The sequence below is a fragment of the Leptonotus elevatus genome, chromosome 1, assembly GCF_054856555.1.
Source record: "Leptonotus elevatus isolate MCC_2025b chromosome 1, RoL_Lele_1.0, whole genome shotgun sequence".
NCBI lineage: Eukaryota > Metazoa > Chordata > Actinopteri > Syngnathiformes > Syngnathidae > Leptonotus > Leptonotus elevatus.
In genome coordinates, this window is record NC_141239.1 from 41786430 (window position 1) to 41803733 (window position 17304).

General features: G+C 40.2%; 1 protein-coding gene across 1 annotated transcript in view; it reads left to right on the top strand.

The window, feature by feature from the left end:
- Positions 1 to 7739: 7739 nt before the first annotated feature.
- The window catches only part of asic2 (acid-sensing (proton-gated) ion channel 2), a 78344-nt gene continuing 68779 nt past the window's right edge, over positions 7740 to 17304 (top strand). The window contains exon 1 of the mRNA XM_086059147.1: positions 7740 to 9141. Within this exon, the coding sequence (XP_085915273.1) occupies positions 8473 to 9141 (669 nt within the window). The 5' untranslated portion in view covers positions 7740 to 8472. The remainder of the gene's footprint in view (positions 9142 to 17304) is intronic.

The window sequence follows — 17304 nt, forward strand, 5'->3', positions numbered from 1 at the left end:
GCCACATAGGGAAGGAAACTGTGCTCAAGAGTAAAAGTACAGTTACGCAGTTGTGGTGAATTGATGTGGGCGGGGCTCTCGGCAAAATGTCAGCGCCATCATTCAGACTGAAGGCTGATGTTATATGCTGACCTTTTACACGCGGGCCCCCCCACCCCTCTTCATCACTGGCATGTGAGATGGCGCGTCCCTTGAGGGCTAAGCTATTTCTTCTGCTACATCCTCCCTTTTAACACCCAGTGACGTCCATGTGCCATGCATGTATTATTTTATTATCTTCTGGAATAGCATGCACGTAATTATCTTAATGGGGCAAGCCACAACAGATGTAAACTGAAACAGTTTCAGTGAGTTCTGTGTGAAAGGGACAGACACATACACATCAGCTATACTGTCCCCCTACGTTCCAATTTTAGCATTGAGATGCTAATTATAAAACACTTATTAACCGCACATATGCACAGGTGCTGCATTACGGCATTGCAGGAAAAGTGGTCGTTGTGCATGTCTCGCGGGGTGAGGTCATTAGCTTTAACAAGGTTTGATGTCCGGCTCATTAATGAAAGGATTTTTTTTTGCCATAATATGACACCACCAGATTATCATAATAAGTAGGCCTTTTATTCATAATTCATATTGAGGGTATTAGCTACGCATTTTAGCAGTCTCTGCCTTTTCAGTTGGGATTAGCCGTGCTTTCATTTTGCTCTCATTATGACTTGTGACTTCACATGACACGAGTGAGCCAAGCTAATGCTCAACTGAACTTTACATGCAGTCAGTTCATTATCTCCACATTTATATTTTCCCAATTTTACTAATGTGATTTCACTACCTTCTACATTAAAACAAAAATATTCTTAAAGTAGCACTAAGGAACTTTTCAACCTTAAAAGGAATCCCGACTGCCATGACAAGTTTGCTCTATATTATTTATTTGGTTGTTACTAACATAAGTGTGAGATTCATATTTCAAACATCATTTCCAGTTCAATACATTTTGTAGAAACTTTATTTGGACGTACACCGCCATTGTTATTTACGTCGCAACGCATTCAGTGCATAGCGACGTAGAATGCCGACTGGCTCTCTCTCTGCCGAGCAATGTGAAACGCTTATAAAGAAAGCAAGTTGAGCCTCCTACTAGAGCTGGGTGTTATGGCCCAAAAAATAAATCTCGATTTTTGCAGTCATTCAGGACGATTACGATTCGATTTTAATCTAATAAATCCAACAAACATTTATTTAAAGGTTTCATTTATTCAAAAATAACTCCTGTGCAAAATGACAACAATAATGTATACTGATTCTAAATTATTTTTAACATAAATTTAACATTCATAGTTTGTGCTTAAATGCCACAATTAAGTAGTTTGTAGCTATTGTAAACATGTCTTGTAAACCACCAATCCAGCATTCTCTGCCACTTGTGCAAATTTACAACTCACAAAAACATTTGAATGTAACAGAACACAACAACATCTTTTAATAATCCAGAAGACAAAATTCGATTTCACGATTTAGCAAATTCGCAACGATTCGATTTTTAAAATGATGATGTATCGAATTAATTCAATTTATTGCCCAGCCCTACCTCGTAGCGTTCCTAAAGAAACAACATGTGACCGGTAGAGTCACCCTCCCCCACGCCATGCTCTATCATTCGACCAGACGCATTCAAGAGTTCTTTAGGAACGCTATGGAGGCTGACCGTTTTCTTTCTACGCGTTCCACATTGCTCGGCAGAGAGCCAGCCGCCATTCTACGTCAATTCGTATTGAATGCGTTGCGACGTAAATAACAATGACGGCTACGTCCAAATAAAGTTTCTACAAAATGTATTAAATTAAAAATTATTTTAAAAAATGAATCTCGTAGTTAGCCAACCAAATAAATAAATTGAAATTACAGTCGGTCTTCCTTTTAATAAAATATTTTCATACCTTTTCTGATGTTTTAGCTACTTAAGCTTAAACTTAAAGCTAGTTGAATGGCACCTTTGCCATGGCCTGAGGGAGTCTGAATCAATTTTACTGGCACTAAGCAACTTTGAGGAGGATGGTAGGAACACTGCCACACAAAAAACTACAAATGTGAGGAATGCTTTATGGTATACGTCACTTCCCCCATTCCTCATTCGTTAAAAGACAGAAGTCTATTTGAATGTCGACGCACGATTACTGCTTTCCTGGCAGAGGCTGCAAAACAACTGAAAAGTTTTGTTTGAGGAGACAAAAAAAAAGAAAAAAAGAAAAGCTACCCGGATAAAAGGACAGTCAAGGATCAACATTGGCCCGGCTTTCACTCGCTGGCGTGAGCTAAAAAACGACGCAATGCTGCGCTTGTCCTCACGGGAAATGTAGTCTTCCTTCAGGCATAACGTTACAGCTTTTGTCCATATGGTGTCGCCATAATCAACGTAAACTAAAAGTTCCTTAGTGATGCTTTAAGCTACAGTATCACCATCAATTTAAGTTGCTCCATCCTTTATGAACATGTCTGAAATTATGGGGAATCTAATCAAAGTTGAATGTACTATAATCTTAATTGTCTTCATTATTTATTTGTATATACTTTTAAATAATTCAAAATGTAAAGTAATGATGGTTTTATAAAGAGCAGCCGCTTGTTGATGCAATATGCTGCTATTTACTTGTTCCGATTAGTCGACTAATCGCGACTAGTTTTGGTGATTAGTCGTCGAGCAAAATAATCGTTTGTGGCAGCCCTAATTTGCATCTACTGTCTTCTTTGTCATATTTGAAAGGAAAAGATTCTCTGACTGTACACATAGACTCCAATGTTAGCTTCTTGCGCTAGCCGCTATGTGTTTGTCATTTGATAGGACTGGGAAGCAGCTTATGTCGCAACTTTTTGTAAGCAAATAGGTTTGATGTGGTCCTAGGTATTTGAGTTTGTTTGACAAGTGAAAGATGACAATGTAGACTGCTACATTAGCTTCTCGTGCCAGCCGCTTATTTGTTATTATTTTTCTCTTTAACACACACATCCACCCACACACTCACAAACATGGTCTCCCGGGTGGGAAGCGAACCCTTGCCGCCTGCACCGAGGTCAAGCGACGCCACCACCTCGCCATCCAGAGCCCGTGCTAGCCGCTTATTGCTTGCTGTCTTATGCTTGTGGTTTGTGATCAAAAGGTAGTTTGCTGACAGATCTGGTTTAAAAATACGACATCAGTATTACTTACTTGGTTGACAAAAAGGAGTGTTTTATTACTTTTAATTGCCATCAAGAGCAGTTAACTTCCTATTAAATTTATATTTAATCAGATTGTGCTCTTTAGTGAGGTCAGAAGGAATCATTGTAGATTTTCATTCTCTTTGTCTTTTTCCCTGGGCAGCGTCACCTTTAGAATGCCGAACAGCGCTGTCTAAAAAGAAAAATGAATTGGCAACACAAGCACACAGTCGGGTCCAAAAGGGCGAGCTGTGAAATATTTGATGTGCACAAATGAAAACTCCCTTTTCTGTTTATTCAGCATTTTGACAGGAACAAGAGCAAGAAAAAGAAATAGCAACCGTGGCACACATTAAAATATTCTTGTTATTGTTTACAATTGAGCACTATTGCTACATGGCTCCATATTTGTGGAGACCAACATTGGCCAGATAATGTTTATGTATAAGTAGAAACTGACTATCATTGATCATATTTAATAATCATCGTAAAGTGATTATAGAATTGAATGAATTTCATTTTTCAAACACACACATATATATATATATAAAAGAAAATAAGAGGGGGAAAAATCTACTCAAAGATATTAAAAATTTAATGAAACATTCTCAAACAATAAGACCCAAACATAATTCAAAACACAGTCCTGTACATTCACATAAAGTCACATAAAAATACAACAAAACAAAGCAAATAATCCCTGCACGGACACCAAAGCGCCTTAATATTTTACATTTTGTCTGTGGCACTATAGTCATTAATGATTTTATAATTTAGTTTTTTCTTAAACCCTGATTATTGTCATAAGTGTAAATATAAGTGCATTGTAGAAAATATTAAATAGCTAAGCGTACACAAATAGATACAGTAGAAGTACAAGTATGCAAGCATCACACAAATAAACACATTTACAAAAGCATGCAAATGGTTTACTCGTACACAAATATATTGTGTATAAGCATAGACACATGCAATTTGCACACAACCACACGTGTAGTATACAAGTAATCAAATACACAAATAGGAACACACAAGTCACAGGCACAAAAATACAGTACACAGTGTACATTCTGCATACAGTTTAGCAGACAGCAAACAGTCCTTCCAAAAGAGCCCATTGCTGGTATCTGTTTCACTATGTTCCGCTCTCACTGACCATACAGAGTGGACGATTAAAGCTGTGACTCGCTTACATTTACAGTATTTATTTGCATAACTCAACACAGTACAGTACGTTATTCCTGGCTCATAGGACACGCTCGGTTTAACTCACTCCAATCAGTCTCTAACAATACTATTGTTACAGTATCAAGCCGTTTATTACATTCCAGTTGAGGTTGACTGTAAATCTAAACACACAAAACGAAGAAAATGACACACAGTGCAAACACACTTTGTTTAGCTTGTTTCCCGACTGTAGCTAGCGCAAGGCTAACGCACAATGGAAAGCGCCCTTGACTCGCTAACGCGCACTACTAACTGCACTTTTATCACTCAAAAGAACGGCTATTCATATAAAAACGATTCAGGAGTATACAGAGAAGCATGTTTACATTACTCACCGGCATATGCGCTTCCTACGCTTGTCCAAAAAAGACAACTTTTATTGGTATAACTTGATTGTGACTTTTTCTTCTACTCTCTAATGAGGCTACAACTTAACAGTGTATCAAAACGCGCGGAACCACACTGCCCCTAAGTGGCCAAATTGTGTACAACATAAACAGCGCTCCCAATAAAGGAACACACAAACAAGGGCAAGACATTATAAAATAATTTCAATAAAATAGATTTTGGGACATTTAAAATAAATTTAGATTCGTTGTAAATGAGAATTGCGATTATTATGACAATACAATTTTTGGGACACCCCTAGCATACAACTACACAAGTAGCACACCAAGCGCATAAACACAAGTAGCAATACACGAGTAATACATAAGTATGCAAATAACCATGCACAAGTACATAAATGCATAATCACACAAGTAGTGCACTAGTGTGTTTGAGTTATGTATCAGCTTTTGTGTGTTTTTTTTAATGCATGGATTTTTTTACGCTAACGACTCTTTGGTCCGCTTTGAGAAAATAGCTGCGCTATGTTGTGTTCTTCTTCTGTGGTCTAATAATGAAGCTTTGTGCTGGAGTCACTGAAAAGCACTCAGGCTGATTTGGCTATTGTACTGAGTCGTCGTCATTGTGCAACCAATCCCTACGACGCATTGCAGTCGTCACCTTGAAGTGCCGCCGACAAAAAACGGTTTTAAAGGAAGATTGTCCTAGCTGCTCCCTGCCTTTTTGTTGACAGGCTACCAAAAGGGGATGTTTACTTACTTAACTGCAGAAGAGGGAGGTCTTTATTTTTAAAACAAATCAAACAATTGTGTGTCATCAAAGCAAAGCCACACAGTGCCCTCTGCTGGCTCAATCAAGTCTAACGACCTTTAGCTGAAACTGTTGTTACAGTAAAATAATAATATTTTAATTCTGTTTTTGAAAAAAAATACACAGAAATGTGTGCGTTGTGACAGCGCAGCAATGATAAAATGTGGTGATGAATACGAGAGCTAATATCATTTTTGATTTTCGACATTAAGAGGGTTTGAATATAATTTTTTTTATGTTTAGCGTGATCAGTCAGACCTGCCCAAAAAAAGAACCATGAATAAATTATTTTTGCTTATTTATAACATTAATAATTATAACAACTAATTATGTATATTTATATATTTATTATTTAACTAATTTGCTCCCAAAAACTTTTAAATACGTTCTATTTTTAATGTTTTAAGTGTCCCAAAGTCATATTTATATGTTTTTTTTTATGGGGGTTTTTATGCTAGAGTGTACAGAAGGCTTTGATTGAAGAACGGTTGAAGAAATGGTAGTTATTACACAAACGGCCAGCAGAGCAAAAGAGATCAACCAGGACCATGTTGAAAAAAGCTCACAGTTCTAAATAGATTTGTTAATAATGATGAAAATTTGCTAAATTCTACTGCTAATTGCTGCAAAACGGAAACAGATAGAAATATACTTTTTTTTGTAAGGAAAGAAGAGGCTATAATCTTTCTTTTGGTAAATTCCATGTTTTTATAGCAATATAACACAATATTATCTGGGCCTTGCCAAATCTGTCAAAATCCAGTAAAACAGCCGGGAGTGAAGGAGATTGCTTCAGTGAAAATGGCTGGGAGTGAAAAATTAATTAGTGAGTTAATATGGATTATTTATGTATGATTTATGCATGTAGAGTAGATATTACCATTCCTTTAATTTAAATGTATTAACATTTATATAGTGTTTTTATTTGTAGTATAGTTATATTCTTATTTATATGCTGCATTTTATTAATATTTGTATGCATTAATGTTTATTTATATTTATATGAGGTATTTTGATCTTATTTATATATTTATTTTTATTATTTATTTTATTGACGGTATTTTTATTTATGATTATTAGCAATGGGAGAGTATCGACACGAGGTATCAGTATTGGTGCCGATTACCAGCCTTATTTTATCATTAGGAAATTGAAATTAGAAAAAAAGAATAGAAAATTGGCATGAATGTCATGCAAGAAAAATGCTATATTGAGATATAGCTTATATCGTCATATAGATATCGTCTTTCTTTAAAATTATCTGTCATTGCGTTTTTTATGTATCAAAAGTACTAGTGGTAATGGTATCGGTGACAACTCAAGAGTACTCGTACTGGTGTCAGCGCCGTCTTTGAGCTCATGCTAGCAAATGAAAACCGGATCAATGTTGATCCTTGACTGTCCTTTTATCTGGGTAACCTACCTTTTTCTTTTTTCTTTTTTTTGTCTCCTCGAGACAAAACTTTTTGGTCGTTTTGCAGCTTCTGCCATGGCAGCCGCACGTGTACGTTCAAATTGACTTCCATCTTTATAACGAACGAGGACAGAGGGAAGTGACGTATGCCGTAAAGCAGCCATCAATTGTAATTTTTTGTGTGGCAGGCTGCTTAGTGCCAGTAAAAGCGATACACACCCCCCTCAGGCCAAAGGTACCATTCAAGGAGTTGTAAGTCGGTGTTTCATAAGGAGAGTTATGAAAATATTTTTTGAAGGTTGAAAACTTCCCAAGTGTTGCGTTAATATATTTATTCACATTCATTATCATTTACGATATAATGGTGAATATGTCATGTGCATTTACATTCAGTTTGTCAGTATTTATTATGAATTGTCAAATAAATATTTTTGTATTCAATTATATTTATAGTTTTTTTTATTCATCCTCTTTATATTTACTTATGTATTGATTTGTAGTATTACATTTACTTGTATTATTTATAGTATATTGCAATTTTGAGAATGATGATGTAAACATTTTTTGTGTAGTATATTTACTCATAGATCAATTTTTTATGTTTACATTACCAGCCACGCACATTGTCATGTTTCATTGCGGCGGCGACAGACAAACAAGGACGGAGTGATGGGGGCTGGGGGGGGGGTGATGAGTGGTGCGGGGGCTTGAACAAGTTAGCTCAGCGGCGGGAGAACGGGGGCAGCGGAGGGTGGTTGGGAGCTCCGCTCAAATCGCGCGTCATGTGCTGCGGGAAGCAGAAGAAAGCGGAGCCAAATGCGAGAGGAAGACAGCGAGTGAAGGCTAGCGAGGGAAAGTGGGGAAAGAAGATGCGGAGGAGGTGGAGCAAGGAGTTGATGGATTGGAGTATTTTTAGAAGGCGAGCCAAGGATTCGCGAGGACAAACTCGTCTGCTTTGTTGTGCTTGCTTTTCTCCCCGACGCCGGGGTCATTTTGTAGCCTTGCGCTGAAGACCTTTGTGGCTCTGCCAGACTCCAACCATCCAAGCGAGGAGCGGCACGTGGAAGTCACAGAAGTGAGAGCACCGAGCGAACGCGGACTGCCAATCAGCTTCCGTGAGTCCAGCCGCTGTCGCTGGAAGCCGTGAAACGGTCGACGAAAGAACCTGAACGAAGCTGCTCTGCCCTCATTGATTTCATTACATTCTCATCTCACGTTTGTCGCCCCCACCCCCCACTGGTTTGTATTCTGTCCTCCCTCCTCCTCTTTTGGCGTCCTCTCTCGCTCGCTGTCACACAAGCTGCAGCGGCGGACGCTCTTGAATTTCTTTCCGCTGAGTCGGCAACGTCAGGAGGGACCAACAAGTCCGCTTAGTGAACCGGCGCAGAGGTACCTGAAGGGGGAGTGTCCTTTCCTGAGCAGCCAGCGGGGAGTTCATCCGGGTGTGGATTTACCATTTACCCTGGAGCTACATGTGGACCGCAGCCCCGCAAGCCGGGCTGGGAAATGACGCCGTCCCCGCGGTTGTAGGAGCCCTGTGGGCGGCGGTCATGGCCCGAGAGGGGCGCTGTCACCGGTCCCCGGCGGCAACCCGGCGGCGCGGGACAACCCGGGCACTCACTTTTGCTCTGCTGTCACGGACGCGCCTTCACGGCTTGAGGCAAGTGTGCGTCCCTGGCGGCTCCCTGGGCCGAAGGGTCTTCTGGCTCCTGGCGCTGTGCACTTCCGTGGGCCTGCTGCTGTCCTGGTCCTCCAACAGGCTGCTCTACTGGCTGTCCTTCCCCACATATACTCGGGTCCACACCGAGTGGGCCAAGGAGCTGGCCTTCCCTGTGGTCACGATCTGCAACAATAACCCCATCCGTCTCTACAAGCTGACAAAAAGCGACCTGTACTTCGCCGGACACTGGCTGGGCCTGCTGCTGGCCAACCGTACCGTCCGGCCCCTGGTGCTGGACCTGCTGCAGGAGGACCGGGTGGGCTGGTTCGGCAAGTTATCAGATTTTAGGCTCTTCCTGCCGCCCCGGAACTTCGAGGGCACCAACTTGGAATTCATGGACCGGCTGAGCCACCAGCTGGATGACATGCTGCTCTCCTGCAAGTACAGAGGGGAGCCTTGTGGAGCTCACAACTTCTCATCTGTAAGTTGATTACATATACGACATCATCTGTGCCATGCTTTATTGGGTTTAAGTCTGGAGGTGGACTGGCCAGTCTAAAACCTCTCCCAGCTTTTATAATTATGTTGCACAGGGTTGGAATCTAGAAATTCACTTGGCCCATGGACTAGGCCAGTCTAAACTTCTCAACAGCTTTTGTCACTATGGGTCATTTTGCATGTATTCTGTGCCATGCTCGATGGGGTTTAAGTCTGGAAATGGATTTGGTCAGTCTAAAACCAAATGTGCGTGAGATCCCATATGCTTCCAAAAGTAGCAAATAGATGCATGAAATGACTCATTCGAGATTTGTGATAGAAGTCCAAACACAATAGTGCTGAGAAATCTTCTTTAATGGCACAAAGAATAATGTATACAACACAAAATACAATTCCCATAATGCCATGCAACAGCTGCCTTACCAAACAAAAGGCAACCTGCAACCATTCCGCAGCTCCATCTACATGTGACTGGAACGCTGTGAGTCTACTGGCATTTTGTGTCCTGTTGTAAAGAATTCAATGTTTATTGTTTAAGGTTTGGTCAGAATTTTTCCATTGCTGTTTGCAAACACAACATTCAAAAATGACACACCAAGGAAGCTGAGGACAGCAGCTAATCAGGAATGAGCGTGAAACCAGCCCACCAATCAGGAGCGGGCGTTTGCATATGCCACTGATAGTATAGGCTCTGAGACTTGGCTGGGAGGAAAATGTTGAGTCAGCCCAGAAACGTCCAGGACAGGCCAAAACAAATCCTACGGACCATACATTCAACATTAGTTTTTTGTTTTTCACTATCGTAGTGGTGGTTGTGTGTTCTTTGCCTGCCTGTAGCGGGTTGTGCTGTCATTTTGAGTGAGGTTACTGTTGTGTTTTATGATCTGCTGTTTGTGTTCAGCGCGTGACAAGCTCATTGCAAGTTATGTGCTCGAATAAGATCAAGTGCCTACCGTGCGATTCAAGACTGCAACAATACTAACAGCAGGACATATGGACACTGATGGACACCTGCATACCATGCAGAGAAAATCGAGATTACGGAACCCTACCCCAAACAAAAACAAACATGTTGCCAAGAAGGGGAAAAAAAGCCAAATGTCCAGCTCTTAAAAAATATCAAACATTTTGATTTACAATTATTCTAGCTTTTACTATCATTATTATGATCATTATCATCATTTTCAGGGTCATTGCAGTATGTTCATATTTTGAATTTGCATAATTTTGTCGGATAGGTAGATCAACACATTTTGAGTTATTTGAAATAATACTTAATTAATGTTAAATATTATTGTAATCTTGTCTCTTCCGATTCACATTTATGTTAAACAAAACAAAGCAAAACAAAACGACATAGTCTGAAAAGAGTGAAGCGCCCTCTGCAGGTTGGGGACGAGTTTTCAAATGTGACGAATATCTTGGCCAGACTGAACACCTTGATATACAATATTTATTAAAAAGAAATTACCCCCCTCACTTATACAATTATGTCTTCAGAGACAAAGGCCCAAATTTTGCAGTGTCTAAGGCTAAGCTGTTCGAGACCACTTAAACAGTTACCGCTTTTGTAATGATTGGAGTCCTGTGTAAATCAATGACGCGCAAACTGTTTGGACTTCCTGTTACAGCAAATCGTTAAAGCTTTTGAGCGCAAAATGAGTTGCAGAAAAACAGCTAACAAAAAAATGAATTACTGAAAACACAAAGGTGGACACTGAGTTTTAATGAACAAAAACTGACAATGTGCACATTCAATCCACTCCAGAAGTATTGGAACACTGAATTTGCAAAGGGTTGCTTTTTGTTCTCCATTCAACCCCCCCCCCCCCCCCCCCAAGTAAAATGCATGCTCTTTTAGGTTTAAGTCTGGAGATTGATTTGGCCGGTCTAAAACTTTCTACATAACCTTCACAATTATTTTCCCCACATCCCTTCACAGTCTCTGGTTATCATGTTGGTTACACTTCTTTCAAGTATAAACAAATCTTAAGGCATCATGGGTCATTTACGCACAATCTCTATAGGGTTTAAGTCTGAAGATTGATTTGACAAGTATAAAGCCATCCACTTAACGTTTTTTTTAAAAGCCTTTTTTACACCTATAAATAGAATAAAAACTAGATGTCTTTGACTTTTAACTATAGCATGCTCTTTGGGGTTTAAGTCAGGAGATTCTTCAAAGATTTTATTTTTATCTTTGCTAGACCCCACTCATAAAGATAAAAAAAAAAGGCATTTAACAGTTTTGGTTGTATTCTGTGTTGCACACGAAAACGACCATGCGCCAACGGTTGCCGGGTGTTTCCGAAGAGGACAGCGAGCGGGAGTGTTGTAGGATGGCAATGTTGGCAAGCTTTGGAAAATACTTCTTGCTTGTCTGGGGAAAACACGTTTATAGCACACATAAAAAACACACACACACACATTGGATAGACTGCAGAGTGCTGGAAGACAGCTGGGATAAGATCCAGCACGCCCGTGACCCTTGTGAGAGTTCAAGTTCAAACAAGTTGGATTGATTGAACATATTTTGTTTTATTTATCACTGTTTCCTTTGTTTGTCAGTCGGAGCGCTCCTTTGATTGGCTGCATTAGGATTCGGTTCACGCTACAGTCCGCAGAGTCAAAGGGAGCTGTGGTGGCTTCTCCCACACAATTAAATAGTTTTTGGTCGGAAATTTTGAACACGTTTCACATTTCAAATTGTCTGCCCAACTAGTTTTGGACCTTAGTATCAGGACGAATCCACTCTTAACGTACCTCACACAAGCATAACGGTGGCATCGGGCTGAATCCTCATAAGTCACAATTTGGCAAATCATTTTTATCAAAAATCTATACTTCAGTCAGTCCACACGTGGGTGTCACTTTTTATGAATTATTGTCCAATCTAAAGTGTTGAAAATGGCTTGGCTTTGCGATGATGTAATATTGATGGTTGAACAATCGTCTTTTGGGTTTTCCCTGAAAAGTCAAGATTTTTGGCACTGCAAGATTTTGACCCAACGCCAGCGCTAATTAATTTTTTCAATTGACATGCTAGGTCGTGATGGTCCAAAATTGGGACAAAAACAGCCTGATTGTCTTTGTGTCTAACCAGCCTGAGCCAGTCAAACCTTCTGCTTTGCAAGTACAAACCCAAAGTTGCAGATAACAGAACCAGCACGGCGCTGGTTGTTTTCTGGCATCTTCTCACCTATCAGACTTCATCTCCCGTGTAGTTAAAAACTGCCGAAGAGAAAAACAAAAAGTTGGCCGTTACTATGCTTTTTCTCTCTCTCCTTACATTGTTGTTGTGTTTGTTTCTGTGCTGCCAGCCCGAAAGCCCACGAGGTGCATCAGCCTGCCACTGTAAGAGCTTTAATAACAAGCACGCGCTTCCATCCATTAGCTTTCAGCTCGACACGTGAATGCCAGGCTGCTTCATCGTCAAGTTAGCTTTGACAAAGTTGTGTTGAAAATGAGGTCATGTGATTGTGTGTTTTGTGAAACTGCACAACAGGGGGCATTCCGTAAATGTCTAATGCCATAATTTAGGACATTCCTGTTGAAGTCTATAAGGCAGATATTTTTTATCCAAACCCTTGTTGAAAAGGACTGCTATGTTGTTTACATCCTTGCCTGATGCTAAGTAGCTACATGCTAGCATGCATTTTTCAAGATCAATTTTTTCACCTAAAAAGTACACTTTTTTTTAAACCTCATTTATCACTTACTTGGCCAGTCTGTCTGTTTTAAAAAATCTAATATTCCTCTTGAGCACAGAAGTTTGCCCACCGCTCCTCTATAGGGTTTAAGTTTGGAGATTGGCCTTGTCAGTCTAAAACCTTCCACTTCAACTTCACATTTTTCTGCACCCATACACCATCCTTGATCAAATCTTCCCCTTGTTAGTCTGTTCCCCAACATGCTAAAGTTAGCCCCATTAGCTTAGCACGCAAGATGCCCTTCATTCCTTCCCTCCGTCGCAGGCTAACGGGACCTCTGTGGTTTGTGGTTGATCTCATTAGTGAGGACTCTTCGAGGTCTTTTATTTTTGCTGTCGACTGAAAAACAAATAGTTTGTTTTGGGAGGTTACTCCCTTCAGTTTCTTCTTTAGCAAAAAAAAAGAGTCTATTGCAGGGCTGGGCAAACTTTTGTGCTTAAGGGGCAACATCAACATCCATTTTTAAAATGGACAGACAGGCCAGGTCATTCATAGATAAGGAAGCTAAAATGTGGATGTTTGTTGCTTTAATGATAATTCCTTTATGCCAAACATTTTTTAAATTTAATTTAATTTTGTTGTGTTTGATATACATAAACTGACCAATTATTGATGCCAATAATGAATGCTAAAAACTGTGATTAACAAATACATAAAAAAAAAAAATTGTTAGGGAATAATACAGCAGTTACTGCAACAAATACAGCATTATGTATGGATTAAAGAATGGCACATGGCTTGTGGGCCATACTTTGCTCATGCCTCCTCTATAGGGTTTAAGTCTAAAACATTCCATCACCTATAAACCACATGTTCCTTGTGGTCTTTTTCATTATCACAACATTCTGAGTCATGTCATACAGGATGAATCCTGACGCAGCAGGAAGCACATTGGCTTTGACCGAGCCTCACCGGGAATCGTATATTATCTCACCATGGGGAAGAAGAAGACAAAGAAGGAAACAAAGAAGTGGAAAGATCAATAGATCTATTTGTGCTAGGTTTTGGAGCTGGTGTCTACTCTCGGCCGGTTTTGAACCAGCGTGGGAGACCCGCGCATGAACAGAGAGCTTCCACGAACCTCTTCCACCTGCAAAACCAGCCAATCACGACTAATTAAACGGCACGACGCCTCATCACATTCACGTAAACTCACATGGAAGCAAACCTTTTTTCTTTTCTTTTTTTGCCCTGAGGTGAGCAACGCAGCATCTTCTCAGAAATCTAATAACGGCAAGTACTCTTCGCTATCTTCAAACACGCAAGGTGTTTTTTTTTTTTCCTGTCATGACTCACCCTGCGGGGAGTTGTGTGCTTCGCTTTTGTTGTTATTTAAGCCTAATGTTTCTATTGGAAACACGACAATCACCTCTAACCTGCTAACCACTGAGATGATCTGTTTGTAAACATGAAAGTGAAGGTGAAGGCCAACTGGGACTTGCAGACAAAAACAACGCGCTTGATTGAAATGGAGACGTCACTTTTATTGGAGAATAACACTGATGCATCTCGACAATTGTTGTCCCTTGAGCCAGTTAGAGTGCCGATTTTTCAAATGTTTGGTGACACAAGCCAGCCGCGGGGTAACCCCACTCAGAGACAGGTGAACCCGTACATGGGATGGAATGGTCGTCTGATGGAAAATTAGGATTGTCATTAGGATTGTGCACATCTGTAAAGTATTTGATCATCTATCATTGAGTCTCGAGGCAGGCGAAGCACTTTTTTGAACACTGGCACAGGTATAGTAAATGTTTTTTTCTGACTTTTGGTGTCAGAAGCGGGATGGTCTGTCATGAGGTTTGGTTTTAAGCATGGATATGGGTTGGAAGATGGCATTTGAGTATGACAGCCATGCGGCTACTATGACAAATATCCTGACTCATGGTCAGTATCCAGGTTGTCGTGGTGTCAGAAGTCGGGTGCCAGTTATGAGAGAATCCGTCGGGTACTCTGGGTAGCAGATTCTATTACACTCCTCTCCACATACGGCTCATTGGATGAGCAGGGGATTGCGTATTTCTTGGTGTCAGAAGTGGGACTATCATTCACAGGGTTATCCACTGGCAGGAATGCTCATTTCTTATCTCGAAAATGGGCCAGGGCAAGTTGTGTGATTGAGAATTATATCACTTTATCATCTGGCTAGTTTGCCAAATAAGCTGCCCTCTTGGTCAGTGGCCAGTTTACTCTCAGTGTCAGAAGTTGGGTACCAGTTATGAGGCCATCCGTCGGGAGAAGACTTCCTTCCGGAGACCCGTTTTCCATTAGGTTTTCACAGGATCATGAAGGATTCCTGTTTTTTTTTTTTCTGCTTGTCTCAGCCTGGGATGGCTGGCCATGCGTCAGGTATGACGAGGCGCATCTTGAACCTGTCTCATATGCTCTTAAGAATGACAACATGTGGAGTTGTAACTGCACATCTGCAGTCATGAACGGTGCGCTCCCACATTCACCACGGTGGTTTACGTTGTAAACATCACGCTGGGCTCCAGTCATTCGCCGCAATCTCATTAACCCCCACGCCATCCAATATCCCACATCGCCGTTGACGACCAGAGAGCTTTCTCCCTGTTGTGATTGAAAAGAATGGTTGCTAATTTGCCGTCAGGTCCTCCACGCTGCGGCAGGTGGGCTCGTCTCCATGTGACAAGCGACAACCTTGAGCGGATGGCAATATTGGACGTGGTTCGCATTTGTGAAGTCACCCCCGCTGCATAAATGGCCAAGTTATAATAGGCTCTACTGTGCCAAAAATGTCATTGTTAATTTGTGTTGCTCTTAACGCGCGTGAAAAATGGAAATATTTTTGGTGACTGCGATCGTGGCTGCGAATGCTCCTCGCTTGACCTCGAAGAAACACGTACGGTGGAGGGCATGTTTACAATGTACCACGACGCCCACTGCGATAATATTTATTCACTTTCAGGTCCTAAGGGCAGCAAACACCCACACGAGCATCACATATAAGAAAGTCGACTCTCAGAAATGAGGCTACAGTGGATAGAATGTCCACTGTAGGATTTTTCCCTTAATTGTCTTAAAAACTAAAACACTTCTTCCGATATGATTTCCAAAGGTCCTAAAAATGCCAAATTCATGTCTTATTAATTTCATTGAGTGTAAAAGCTAAATGCTTGAGGCTGAAGGCTTATTTTAACAGCGAGTGAGACAAAAGCAGAGGCAGCATAGCATGCAGCATACGTACGTATTTTTTCGTGTGATGTCAATTTCTCTTTCTCAAGCTACAATCTACTAGAATCCATCGTGGAGGGCTACTAATTGAAACAGTCTGTACCGTGATGTTATCAAAGTGGAAAGCCATCATATTTTACGGTTTTTATTTCAACTGTTTGTTCTTAAAGACTGTATTAGAACAGAGCTAACGTTGGTGTTCTTATTTTGTCATAACTAGTTATCTGTGCTCATTTTCTTTCTTTTTCTAATTCATTTTTAATTTAAAATAAATGTCGTTAGAGCTAGTGATGGGAAAATGAAGCTTCATGAAGCACTTGTAATATTTTTTTACTCCTCTAGATGCCACTCTTGGTTGAAAGATGCAGTGGAAATGTAATCAATTTCCTTTGCACTAGCCTTTATATTTAAACCAAGAGCCCCATCTAGGGGAGTCAAAAAATATCACAAGTGCTTCACGAAGCTTCGTTTTCCCATCACTAGTTTGAGCTATAAATTTGATTTTCTTAAAATTAATTTAAATGCCAAGATTACATTATTCTATTACAATTGAAATAATTACTTTATAGAACTAGACTACTACATTTTGTTTTTTTTAATATTAAAATTTGAAATAAATATTTACAAAATAAATGCTAGATTTGAACGCTATCGTTGGAATGCATACAAACATACCCCCTCCCCCTCCCCCACACACCATAGAGTAGAATACACTGAAGGTTATTTGATTTTATTCTGTCTTTAGTCTATCCTCAAATTTGTTATTTCTGTTTTTAAATGTAAATTAATTCTGGTAATAATAGAAACACAATTTAATTAAAATTTAACTATCAACAAGTATTATTGTATTGGAATTTAAATACAGTTGTCATTAAACTTATTAAAAGGAAATTTTTCAAGTGTAAATAAAAATTTTGAATTAAAAGTTAAAAAAAATAACACAAGGAACCTAAATCCAACTTCTTTGTAAGGTACGATATACTGACAAATGCATCACATAGACCAAATGGTAATAGCCATGTTTGTAACAAGGCCAAAAGGAGTTTAGTGTCAAGGCTACAAAAGCAGAATGTTCGCCATGGACTGCAGAAGTGACCATTTATCGCTTTTGAGAGAAAATGTCGACTCCAACTAGATGATGCCCCTGTGTTATTGTCAAATGGGGTCACCGTGTCCCCGTCCGTTCCTGGTGCTGCTGCTGACAGCCACAGAAAGAGCCGGCCGAGCGGGACAAATGGCCG